At 64.0% G+C, this 12,670-nt stretch overlaps 1 protein-coding gene across 3 annotated transcripts in view; it reads right to left on the bottom strand.

The window, feature by feature from the left end:
* The window catches only part of prdm10 (PR domain containing 10), a 29,302-nt gene extending 17,237 nt beyond the window's left edge, over positions 1–12,065 (bottom strand). Inside the window, exons 1-12 of one of the 3 annotated variants that reach the window (XM_088939880.1) lie at positions 11,993–12,065; positions 10,288–10,379; positions 9,235–9,406; positions 8,967–9,128; positions 8,096–8,155; positions 6,373–6,477; positions 5,216–5,405; positions 4,847–5,088; positions 3,096–3,296; positions 1,764–1,836; positions 534–651; positions 127–247 (exon numbers count right to left, since the gene is read on the bottom strand). In XM_088939880.1, coding sequence (XP_088796006.1) covers positions 127–247; positions 534–651; positions 1,764–1,836; positions 3,096–3,296; positions 4,847–5,088; positions 5,216–5,405; positions 6,373–6,477; positions 8,096–8,155; positions 8,967–9,128; positions 9,235–9,306 — 1,344 coding nt within the window. In that variant the 5' untranslated portion in view covers positions 9,307–9,406; positions 10,288–10,379; positions 11,993–12,065. Of the gene's footprint in view, positions 1–126; positions 248–533; positions 652–1,763; positions 1,837–3,095; positions 3,297–4,846; positions 5,089–5,215; positions 5,406–6,372; positions 6,478–8,095; positions 8,156–8,966; positions 9,129–9,234; positions 9,407–10,287; positions 10,380–10,471; positions 10,528–11,900 lie in introns of those variants that run through there. The other 2 variants (XM_088939879.1, XM_088939881.1) reach the window with 2 other exon arrangements.
* Positions 12,066–12,670: the final 605 nt, after the last annotated feature.

Below are 12,670 nucleotides of genomic sequence, written 5' to 3'. Positions count from 1 at the left end.
CTGCATGTCGGACTTATACACAATGGGACCCAAATCTTCAGCCTCCCAGCTGTCCCTGGTCAGCAGCAGCCCAGCTGCAGGGGCTCGAGTTAGTCCCTGTTGTCCGAGCCGGGACCCCCAGCTCACCTGCGCGCGGTCCTCGCTGCTCTCCGCGGGGGTGTCCAGGCGCATGAACTTGGGGGGCCGCCCCGGCCTCCGGCCCGGCCCGAAGCGCCTCCTGCCGCGGCCCCGGTTGCGCCCCTTCGCCCTGGACGGCAGGGAGGAGAGCGTGCGGTCAGAGAGCTGGGAGACGGCCCGTGCTCACGCTCCTCACACGCACTGCAAATGATCGCCCCCCCCCCAGCGGGCCAGAGTGCGCACACACACACACACACACACACACACACCCCCCCCGCGGGCCAGAGTACACACACACACACACCCCGCGGGCCAGAGCGCGCGCGCACGCACACACACACACCCACCCCCGCGGGCCAGAGTGCACACACACACACACACACACACACACACCCCAGCGGGCCGCGGGCCGTTACCTGCTGAGGAAGTCCAGCTTGTCGTCGTGCATGTTGAGGTGCTGCTGCAGCTGCTCCGAGCTCATGAACCGCCGGTTGCACTCGTAGCAGGGCCAGTTCTTCTCCTGCTCCCGCAGCACTGCGCACACACACAGGCCAACGGTTCACCAAGGGCCAAGCGGACGACCACCGCAACGGAGCCCATGCCCTCGCTGGGGGCAGAGCGCTCGTCGCTGGTCCACACCCAGAGGACAAGCACCGCCTGCACCGCCTCAGGGTGCCTCGAGAGAGGAGACCAGCCCCATCACAGAAGCCGCAGAACGGCTGCCCCGCGCTGGCCGAGCAGCAGAGAACCCTAAAGAGCCGTCTCCTTGAACCTGCTGGCGAGCCGAGACTGCAGGCCCTCAGGAGAGCACAGCCGACAGGACCGTCGCTGCGGGCGCGGCTCGAGCCGCGGAGCCGAGAAGCCCTGTCCTGAGCCCCAGGCCGGCGAGAGGCTCCGGTCTCCAGGGCCAGAGGTCAAGATGCCAGCCGCTCTCACAGCAAAGAGCACCGAGAAAAAGGATTCACCGGCGGAAAACAATCAATACGGTCCCAATAATCCCCTCCAAGTCAGGAGGAGTAAGACACGCATCATGCGTTGAGTCTCCCAGTAATCCGAGGGCAATGCTTCACAGCGAGTTTCAGACGGAGTTTAAACATGTCTGAGATTGCGTTATTTTTAAAAAGGTGAAGAATTTTAAACTCCCAAGTCTCCTTATTACGACCACCTCTTTAAATTAAAAAGGCCAGTGAAGGAATATCGAGTGCAGCTCTTAACACCTTGACAAATACCCAAACTACTTACAAAATCGATTTAGAACCAGTAAGCCATCACCTACCACACAACGTGCAACAAAAGCACTATTCTGTAACTAATGTACTTAGGAGTTTGCTGGTTTTTGATATTTTAATTGAAATACGGTTAAGGCTTCCATAACTGACAAACCACTTGAGTAGCCTGCTGTGGGGGAGGGACATACGAACTCCACGCAGACAGCACCCCAGGAATTGAACCCAGTGTCCGATCGCCGCGAGGCAGCAGTGCTAATCACTGCACCCGACACCCTGTGCAAGACTGATACAGGGGAAAAAAACAAAACCAGCTACTCCATCTTAAACGGGTAGATCAGAAATAACTGACCAAGCTGAACTCCTAAAAAAACTGAAGACAAACATTCAAACTGCTTGATAAAAAATGAAGATGTCCACCTTTCCTCTCCTCCTCCGTGACATCATGAATCTTCTGGTTCACAAACTCGGCGTACGAGGCAGCGTACCACACCTAGAGGCCGAGGGCAAGACAAGACAAACAGGGCTTCACAAGACTGCACAGCACTCGGGTAGGCACTAGAAAGCACACCTTCATAACCGGTTCATAAGCATCACACAACACAAGAGAACAGTACACCTGCACGCTACGTAGAGCAAAACAAAATTGCCCATCTACATTTGGTGGTGTACAGGACACACTAGCCTGACACGACATCTGTGAAATGTTTGAAATGTCATCTGACACAAACAAGAGACTCTTGTTTCCTCGAGCTTCGGCTCCTGAGCTGATAAACAGAGCTTCACCTCTGCTCTGCTTGCCTTGCCTGTCTCTGCAGGAGTGCGAGTCTGACACTGTGGCAGCCCCAGCTGAGGCTTGGTTAAAGCCCACAGTAACTGGACACACCTGCCTGCCTGCCTGACGAGGCGCCTGTGGAATTCCACAGGCAGAAAGGGGATCGTCCGATTGGCCCCGTGCTGAACAGGGACACTCCTCAGGTGCAGAGGGCGGGGCACTGCGTGCCGGGAGTGCGTTAGCTGGATCCCGGATCCTAGACTCTCCACACTGCTCTAACATCAGCAGGCCCAGCTCCAGTTCGGGCTTGAGGGCTCGGAAAGATTTCTGTTGCGGATTGGGCTCATTAAAGAAAGATGGATCCACAGCAGTCTTTCTAGTGTGTACTGTGCTCCTGGAGTAGTCTGGATTCTCCGTGTCTCTTCCTTGCCAACGTGATCTCATTCCTTCTGGGCCTAGCTCCTGGTCCCCCCAGGACCCCCGGCAGGGAAAGCTCCTGCGCTTCAGTAGCCCCGTACATGCCTGAGCTGGCAGTGGGAATCTGATAGTACGGATGTGACACATTTGTATGCATTATGTTTCTATTACGCTGTGTTTTTGGTCTGTTATAGTAACAGTCTAGATTGATGCTGGTCTGTTTCACGGTTCATGCTGCTACACTGACAATGGCGTGCAGCCCAAACCTGTGGCAAGGGACGCTGGGAAACGGTCAGGCAGCCAGTAGCAGTGACTCGGGGAGGAGAGCTCGAGGAATATTGAGCGAATTGCCCGACGGGCACGGACTCAGATTACTGCTGTTTTTTTGTGGTTATTGTACATCTTCGATATGTTTTGTTTTTGTTTACTGTGGGTGTGGCTGCGGTCCCAGCTGGGACGCACCACTGCAAACGAATGGGCACCTTTCCTCCCTGCCACAGCGAGACTCCCTCTCTCACGCACGCGCGGGACCGAGCCGCGCCACGGCCCCCTCCACCCACCTTGAGCTCCTGCTTGGGCTCGATGTTCTTGATGGTGGTGTAGTAGATGTCTTTGCCGTACTGGTAGGCCACCAGGTTCTGCTCCAGGTGGTTCTGGGCGGGACGGACAAACATCATCCAGTTGCAGCGCTCCTCATCGGACAGGTCCAGCCACAGGTCCTCCCCCGCCTCACCCTCCTTGCCCGTGTCCAGCCGGCAGACCTGCGGAGCAGACAGGCTCAGGGCCCTTCCGGGCGGCTCCAGCTCATCTTTGGCGAAGCGCTTAAGGAGCCGGTTGTGGAGCAGATCAACGCACGAGCAGCCCTGGGTCTGAGGGACTACGAGAGTCAGCGAAACGCGGGGCAGTGCGTTATTACGGCAGGCAGTAACACGCACGTTCTGCCCAGCCTGTTTTAGCCCTTGGCGTTCTGTGGTCAGTCGCACCAGGAAATCGGGATGCCCAAGCTCCGTCTGAGAGGTACTGTGTGTTGTGAGGCGTGTGGCGCTGTTAGACAGGCTGAGCTCAGGCCACCCACAGCCTGCACCGAGAACCGTGCTCCGCAGGGGAGCAGGAAAGATTCCTCTTCTCTCTGTGGCACTATGGACTGAAGAAGTGCTACCGCCAGTGGCAGCTCACAGCATTAGCAAACAACAAAACCCCCTCCCAGACGTGGTGTTGAATGACCTCCAGCAACGTCCTCAATGTCTGTGGGCATCTCTGTACTTCAGTTCACTATTCTCTGTGTGACTGCATCTGCAAGCGTGTCTGTGCGTCAGGGGGCGAGAGCGTGCGAGCGTGTCTGCGCACAGGGGGCGAGAGCGTGCGAGCATGTCTGAGGGCGGGAGCGTGCGAGTGTGTCTGTGCGAGCGTGTCTGTGCACAGGGGGCGAGAGCGTGCGAGCGTGTCTGTGCACCGAGGGCGAGAGCGTGCGAGCGTGTCTGAGGGCGGGAGCGTGCGAGTGTGTCTGTGCGAGCGTGTCTGTGCACAGGGGGCGAGAGTGTGCGAGCATGTCTGAGGGCGGGAGCGTGCGAATGTGTCTGTGCGAGCCTGTCTGTGCACAGGGGGCGAGAGCGTGCGAGCGTGTCTGTGCCTCAGGGGGCGAGAGCGTGCGAGCGTGTCTGAGGGCGGGAGCGTGCGAGCGTGTCTGAGGGCGGGAGCGTGCGAGCGTGTCTGTGCGAGCGTGTCTGTGCACAGGGGGCGAGAGCGTGCGAGCGTGTCTGTGCACCCAGGGCAAGAGTGTGCGAGCATGTCTGAGGGCGAGAGCGTGCGAGCGTGTCTGTGCGTCTGAGGGCGAGAGCGTGCGAGCGTGTCTGTGCACAGGGGGCGAGAGCGTGCGAGCATGTCTGAGGGCGAGAGCGTGCGAGCGTGTCTGTGCGTCAGGGGGCGAGAGCTTGCGAGCGTGTCTGTGCGTCAGGGGGCGAGAGCGTGCGAGCGTGTCTGTGCGTCTGAGGGCGAGACCCTGCCAGCGTGTCTGTGCGTCTGAGGGCGAGACCCTGCCAGCGTGTCTGTGCGTCTGAGGGCGAGAGCGTGCGAGCGTGTCTGTGCGTCAGGGGGCGAGAGCTTGCGAGCGTGTCTGTGCGTCAGGGGGCGAGAGCGTGCGAGCGTGTCTGTGCGTCTGAGGGCGAGACCCTGCCAGCGTGTCTGTGCGTCTGAGGGCGAGACCCTGCCAGCGTGTCTGTGCGTCTGAGGGCGAGAGCGTGCGAGCGTGTCTGTGCGTCAGGGGGCGAGAGCGTGCGAGCGTGTCTGTGCGTGCGGCCTTGCTGCCTCTTGCCTTGAGGTGGATGTAGCCGTCGGCCAGCTCGCTCTGCCGCGCCAGGGGCCCCTCCACCGGCCCGAACTGCGTGCGCTTGGGGATGCGGCGCTTGGAGTAGACGCCACCCAGGTAGCGGTCGACGTACAGGACCAGGGGCAGGCTGGCCCGGGCCTTGGACAGGACGGGCCGGTTGGGGATGGGGTGCAGGGGGCCGTGCTTCAGACACACCGAGGGGTGGGCGTTGTTGCACTCTTCACACCCTGCACGGCGCAGGAGAGAGAGGGAAGAGAGAGATCAGAGAGTGGGAGAGCTCGCCATCAGGCTCACATCTCCTGTGTGCTCTGTACTGGTCACTGCTCTCTATCCTACTGCCCCCGACACACTCACAGAGGTCGTGTGGGGTGAAAGGTCGCGGGGGGCCAGGCTCCCAGTCGTCCAGGTCCGAGTCATCCCCTTCCTCATCATCTTCTTCCTCCTCTCCCTCCGAGTCCAGGGCTGAGTCTGTGGCCCCCAGAGGCCCCAGGGGGCTTGAGGAGGAGGCCATGGAGGGCAACGCGTTGGACACAGACAGCGCACCCTGTGGGACAAACACAGAATAAACGCTCTGTCGAAAATGCTCGTTACAAGGGAAGACACCTAGCAACACGCAGTACAATAGGCGTAATATAACACACGTCCAGCGCAGTCGGCCTTTCGATGAAGTACAATCAGTGCAACACAGAAAAAAGCCGCCTCAGCCCCCGGGGGACAGGCCCACGCTGACCGGCTGTCGCCTCAGCCCCCGGGGGACAGGCCCACGCTGACCGGCTGTCGCCTCAGCCCCCGGGGGACAGGCCCACGCTGACCGGACTCCGCCTCAGCCCCCGGGGGACAGGCCCACGCTGATCGGCTGTCGCCTCAGCCCCCGGGGGACAGGCCCACGCTGACCGGACTCCGCCTCAGCCCCCGGGGGACAGGCCCACGCTGACCGGCTGTCGCCTCAGCCCCCGGGGGACAGGCCCACGCTGACCGGCTGTCGCCTCAGCCCCCGGGGGACAGGCCCACGCTGACCGGACTCCGCCTCAGCCCCCGGGGGACAGGCCCACGCTGACCGGCTGTCGCCTCAGCCCCCGGGGGACAGGCCCACGCTGACCGGACTCCGCCTCAGCCCCCGGGGGACAGGCCCACGCTGACCGGACTCCGCCTCAGCCCCCGGGGGACAGGCCCACGCTGACCGGCTGTCGCCTCAGCCCCCGGGGGACAGGCCCACGCTGACCGGACTCCGCCTCAGCCCCCGGGGGACAGGCCCACGCTGACCGGCTGTCGCCTCAGCCCCCGGGGGACAGGCCCAGTTGACCGGCTGTCGCCTCAGCCCCCGGGGGACAGGCCCACGCTGACCGGACTCCGCCTCAGCCCCCGGGGGACAGGCCCACGCTGACCGGCTGTCGCCTCAGCATCTCGGAGGATCCGGCCACCAACCAGTGCCCGGCGAACCGGAGAAGATATTGTGAAAAGAAGAAAAACCAGTTCTTGTCGAAAGTAAAAAGACCCACAAATGCACTCACCTGAGGCACGGGCTCCAGGATGGCCTGGGGCGTCTCGGCCACGTTGCTGAGCACGTGCAGATTGGCTGCGTTCATGTTCTGGCCGCTGGGCAGCAGCACCGTCACCTACAGGGGAACGAGGAACGAGGGGTGAGTGGAGGTCAGGACTCCCTGGCCTGGCCTGGCCCCAGCTCTGACCCTCTGCTAACTCGGGTCGCAGCCAGTGTCCCACAAGAAGCTCAGCCACAACCCCTGGTGCCCCCCTACACTGTGCAGAACACACCAGGTCACCCACCTGCTTGCCCCTGACCTCTCCCGGCCTCACCCGCTGCCCCCTGACCCCTCCCGGCCTCACCTGCTAGCTCCTGACCTCTCCCGGCCTCACCCGCTGCCCCCTGACCCCTCCCGGCCTCACCTGCTAGCTCCTGACCCCCCCCCGGCCTCACCCGCTGCCCCCTGACCCCTCCCGGCCTCACCTGCTAGTTCCTGACCCCCCCCCGGCCTCACCTGCTGCCCCCTGACCCCTCCCGGCCTCACCTGCTAGCTCCTGACCTCTCCCGGCCTCACCCGCTGCCCCCTGACCCCTCCCGGCCTCACCTGCTAGCTCCTGACCCCCCCCCGGCCTCACCCGCTGCCCCCTGACCCCTCCCGGCCTCACCTGCTAGCTCCTGACCCCTCCCGGCCTCACCCGCTGCCCCCTGACCCCTCCCGGCCTCACCTGCTAGTTCCTGACCCCTCCCGGCCTCACCCGCTGCCCCCTGACCCCTCCTGGCCTCACCTGCTAGCTCCTGACCCCTCCCGGCCTCACCCGCTGCCCCCTGACCCCTCCCGGCCTCACGTGCTAGCTCCTGACCCCCCCCCGGCCTCACCTGCTGCCCCCTGACCCCTCCCGGCCTCACCCGCTGCCCCCTGACCCCTCCCGGCCTCACCTGCTAGTTCCTGACCTCTCCCGGCCTCACCCGCTGCCCCCTGACCCCTCCCGGCCTCACCTGCTAGTTCCTGACCCCTCCCGGCCTCACCCGCTGCCCCCTGACCCCCCCCCGGCCTCACCCGCTGCCCCCTGACCCCTCCCGGCCTCACCTGCTAGTTCCTGACCCCTCCCGGCCTCACCTGCTAGTTCCTGACCCCCCCCCGGCCTCACCTGCTGCCCCCTGACCCCTCCCGGCCTCACCTGCTAGCTCCTGACCTCTCCCGGCCTCACCCGCTGCCCCCTGACCCCTCCCGGCCTCACCTGCTAGCTCCTGACCCCCCCCCGGCCTCACCCGCTGCCCCCTGACCCCTCCCGGCCTCACCTGCTAGCTCCTGACCCCTCCCGGCCTCACCCGCTGCCCCCTGACCCCTCCTGGCCTCACCTGCTAGTTCCTGACCTCTCCCGGCCTCACCCGCTGCCCCCTGACCCCTCCTGGCCTCACCTGCTAGCTCCTGACCCCTCCCGGCCTCACCCGCTGCCCCCTGACCCCTCCCGGCCTCACGTGCTAGCTCCTGACCCCCCCCCGGCCTCACCTGCTGCCCCCTGACCCCTCCCGGCCTCACCCGCTGCCCCCTGACCCCTCCCGGCCTCACCTGCTAGTTCCTGACCTCTCCCGGCCTCACCCGCTGCCCCCTGACCCCTCCCGGCCTCACCTGCTAGTTCCTGACCCCTCCCGGCCTCACCCGCTGCCCCCTGACCCCCCCCCGGCCTCACCTGCTGCCCCCTGACCCCTCCCAGCCTCACCCGCTGCCCCCTGACCCCCCCTGGCCTCACCTGCTGCGTGGTGCCATCCTGCTGTATGTAGGCCACCTGCGGCTGATCGGCGAACACGGTCTGCAGGGAAGAAGAGAGAGAGCTCAGGAGACACCAGGGAGAAACGGCACCTCTCTCTGGCCAACGTTACCTCTCCTTCCTGACTGCACCCATCTCTAACAGTCAGGGTCACTCGCAGCTAAGATCCCTGCCCTGGCTCTGCTCAGAGTCTCCCCTGTCTCTCCCCTGTCTCTGCTCAAAGTCTCCCCTGTCTCTGCTCAGAGTCTCCCCTGTCCCTCCCCTGTCTCTGCTCAGAGTCTCCCCTCTCCCTCCCCTGTCTCTGCTCAGAGTCTCCCCTGTCCCTCCTGTCTCTGCTCAGAGTCTCCCCTGTCCCTCCTGTCTCTGCTCAGAGTCTCCCCCGGCTCTGCTCAGAGTCTCCCCTGTCCCTCCCCTGTCTCTGCTCAGAGTCTCCCCTGTCCCTCCTGTCTCTGCTCAGAGTCTCCCCCGGCTCTGCTCAGAGTCTCCCCTGTCCCTCCCCTGTCTCTGCTCAGAGTCTCCCCTGTCCCTCCTGTCTCTGCTCAGAGTCTCCCCTGTCCCTCCCCTGTCTCTGCTCAGAGTCTCCCCTCTCCCTCCCCTGTCTCTGCTCAGAGTCTCCCCTGTCCCTCCTGTCTCTGCTCAGAGTCTCCCCCGGCTCTGCTCAGAGTCTCCCCTGTCCCTCCTGTCTCTGCTCAGAGTCTCCCCTGTCCCTGCTCAGAGTCTCCCCTGTCCCTCCTGTCTCTGCTCAGAGTCTCCCCTCTCCCTCCCCTGTCTCTGCTCAGAGTCTCCCCTGTCCCTCCCCTGTCTCTGCTCAGAGTCTCCCCTGTCCGTCCCCCGGCTCTGCTCAGAGTCTCACCTGTGTGCCGTCGGCGGGGTGTATGTAGACCAGCGTGTGCTCAGCCGGCTCCACAGAGGTGTAGGAGCTGCCGTCGGCAGTGTAGACCACCTGCTGCTGCGGCCGGTCCTGCTGCTCGCCGCTGTACACGATCTGAGCCACGGCCGCGCCCTCGAAGTGCACCTGCAGCACAGGCAGAGCGTCACCGCAGGCAGAAACACGACACAGGGGGCGCTCCTGAGCCGGAGGACCGGCGCGCCTGCGCACACGCGCGGAGACGGGCACGCACCTGAGCACCGTTGCCAGGCTCGCCGTCGGGGGCCTGGCTCCACACGTGGGGGGGCTCCTGCTTGGTCTCCATGGCGACTCCCCCGCGGGCTATCACAGCGGTACTGCTCCCTCTGCCGGCTCACACCGCCGCCGGGGGGTCATGGGAGGGTCCTGGGGCGGGGCGGGGCACCCTGACAACACAGGAGAGGGGGGCAGTCAGTGCGGGGGTGCGGGCTGGGCTGGCCTGGCCACGTTGCTCCCCGACACCCCAGACACCCCGCGCTTCATCACGCCTCCCTCGCTCCGGGAGCGCCGCGCTGCAGCCGGCTCAGGACTGGGGACCCCTCCAGCCGATTTGGGCTGCGGGTCCGAGCCTCTCGCCGGTGCAGAAAGGAGCGCCCCCTGCAGGGGGTCCGCCCTCTCCCACAGACACGTGGGCTTCAGTGGAGAAAAATAATAATAAATCATCATCATCATCATCATCATCCCTTACAGCTCTATAGCGCTTCTCTGGACCCTCCACTCAGAGCTCTTTACAGGTCACGGGGATCCCCTCCACCCCCACCAGTGTGTACCCCCACCTGGATGATGCTCCAGTCCGCTCCCCACACACCAGCTCTCAGTGGGGAGGAGAGCAGAGTGATGAGGCCAGTTCAGAGACGGGGGGTATTAGGAGGCCTTTCACAGTATAACGCCCTGTCACTGTACTGGGGCATTAGGACCCACACAGACCCCAGGGTGAGCGCCCCCTGCTGGCCCCACTGACACCTCTCCCAGCAGCCTCAGCTCTCCCAGGAGTCTCCCCTCCAGGTACTGGCCAGGCTCTCACTGCTGGGCTCCAGTGGGCGGCCAGCTGGGAGCTGCAGGGAGATAGAGCTGCTGGCAAAAAGGGAAAAGGGACACAAACAGGAACAAGCAGGCACCGGATTTCTCTCCTCGCCAGACGCTTGTGAGGAACTGTCCGATAGGACGCCTCAGTTTCAGAGCGCTGCTTGAAAGGCTCCGTGCCTCCTCCTCCTCCTCCTCCTCCTCCTCCTCCTCCCTTTCCCCAGTGGACAGAGGCCTGAATTACCTGTCACATGAGCGAGCGAGCCGCGCAGACCGCAGGAGACGGGCCGGGCCGGGCTGGAGCCAGCAGCGCAGAGCACAGACACGCCGGGACACCTGCGCGGGAGCCAGGAAGACGCTCAGCTGTCGGTTCCGACGTGGCAGAGCTGTGGCACACTTCACGCTACGGGGTTTACACAGCAGCGTACCAGGAAGAATCTGTCCACCGCGGTCTCACGGCTTCCCGGTCCAGAGGGTTCCTACAGCTAGAGGACAGTGGTGATGCCAACCACAGCCTGGGTGCACACCGTCACCCACCGCCCTCTGGAGCCAGCAGCGCGTGTGGAAACTACACGCCAACACCGATAAGGCAGGGCCCAGTGTTCCGGAGAGGACGTGCCCGTGTGGCGTGGTCAGTACCAGGGCTCGCCTGCGACACACCCGCGCCCACCGCCCGTCTCCCGGAGCAGAGCGGGGACCTGCCGGCGCGGGGGGGCTCAGGTGGGTGACACACGGCCGCAGGTGGGCTCAGGTGGGTGGCACACGGCCGCAGGTGGGCACAGCTGAGTGACACACGGCTGCAGGTGGGCTCAGGTGGGTGACACGGCCGCAGGTGGGCTCAGGTGGGTGGCACACGGCCGCAGGTGGGCTCAGGTGGGTGGCACACGGCCGCAGGTGGGCTCAGGTGGGCACAGCTGAGTGACACACGGCCGCAGGTGGGCACAGCTGAGTGACACACGGCTGCAGGTGGGCTCAGGTGGGTGACACGGCCGCAGGTGGGCTCAGGTGGGCGGCACACGGCCGCAGGTGGGAGGCCGTGGTCCAGACAGCCACACTCTGACTGGGCCACGGAGGGGCTCAGGAGTGTAACACACGCTCCCTGACAGCACCTCCTCCTGCTGCGCACCTGCGTCTAGAGCGCTTTAAGAGAAGCACCGGTCCTGGTTTCGCTTTGTGTGGGAGCCGCGGGGTAAACACGCGGGCCCGGGCTCCGGGGGTGGAGGCAGGAGGCGGGCACATCCCGGCCGGGCCGAACCCGAACCAGCCGGCGGGCCGGGCCGTCTCACAGCGCCGCGGGGAGGGGGGGGGAGCGGGGAGGAGGACGGGCGGCCCGGCCGCGGAGGAAGCGCCGTCAGAAAGACGAAACACGGCGGACGGCGCTACCGCCGCAGCCGGCCGGGAAACCCCCTGCGCTTTTTCGGGAGACCAAACCAAAACCGGGGGTCCCCTCCGCCCCCCCCGCTCTCCCCCCGCCGTGACCCCGCAGGTTCCGCGTCCCGGCCGGACCGTACCACACGGCTGGCTCGCGCTCTAGCTCGCGCGCTCCGTCTCGCTCTCGCTCTCGAGCTCGCGGCGCGGCGTGGCGCGAGCCGGCCCCGCGGCAGGCGGTAACGGGCCGGTCCCGGTACCGGGCCCCCCCGCTCGGGCCGCCTCCACCCGGGCCCGGAGCCGGACCCTCCCGCCCGCCGCCCTGGTTGCGCCCAGCGCCGCTGCCGCCGCCGAGCGGGGAAGGGGCCTCTCCATGTTGGGTGGGACTAAACAACAACAGCCGCCTTCCGAAGAGACCCAACAAAATACTCTTTTCCTCCCCGGGTTAAAAAACCGCCGGCCGGTCGCGAAGCCGCAACACATACTTACAATTAGGTCACCTGGCGGCGGAACCTCGTCCTGGGCTCGAAGATGTTCTGTAATTTTTTAGATTTTACTGAAAATGGTCAAGTCGTTCTTACCTCAGAATGGTAGCTGCAGAGATGGCCGCATTGCATATATTAACATAATCTGCCTAGCAACACGGCCAGGCCCGGGCCGCGATTGGTGGAGCCCGCGTCTCCCCAATTGTTTACCTCTCGCCGTCGTGGCGTACAGCACCTGTCGCCAGGTTCAACACGGGCGGCATTTTATTTTTCGGAGAAACCACACTTCCATCTTTTTACACGTGTTACACTGCTGTTCATGCTTTTTAACTGTAGATATTCTGTAACAAAGGAAAAGTGTTTCAAAATGTCTGCGTAGCGAGTCGACCAATCGCTGTCCCCCGGCGTTTCCACGCCGACCAATGGAAAAATAGAGCCAGTCGCAGGCGAGCCAATCAGAATTCGGCGGCGGCTCGCCGAGCGGCCTGCGTGCGTGCGTGTGCGTGTGCGTGGCGCCTGGTGGCCGGCCGCGGTATTGCAGCCCCGGCTGTGCGGCCCGAGTCCAGCATCTGCAGACTAGTGCATCCGCGCTCCACGTTTGAGGCAATAATGAGCGCTAACGCTTGCTAATGCATCTTGTTTAAATTATATAAATTCTCATTTTTTATCTACGTGGTCTCAGTGGTGTTTTGGCGGTGTCCCTGTTTATCGACCAGCTCTCAGTCCTTCCGCATGAGTCACTGCTCGACAGCCCTCTGAAAGACAATCGTTCAC

Source organism: Atractosteus spatula, chromosome 22, assembly GCF_055471065.1.
Source record: "Atractosteus spatula isolate fAtrSpa1 chromosome 22, fAtrSpa1.hap1, whole genome shotgun sequence".
Classification (NCBI taxonomy): Eukaryota; Metazoa; Chordata; class Actinopteri; order Semionotiformes; family Lepisosteidae; genus Atractosteus; species Atractosteus spatula.
The sequence above is the reverse complement of the archived record's forward strand: the minus strand, read 5'-3'. Positions and strand labels throughout refer to the sequence as shown.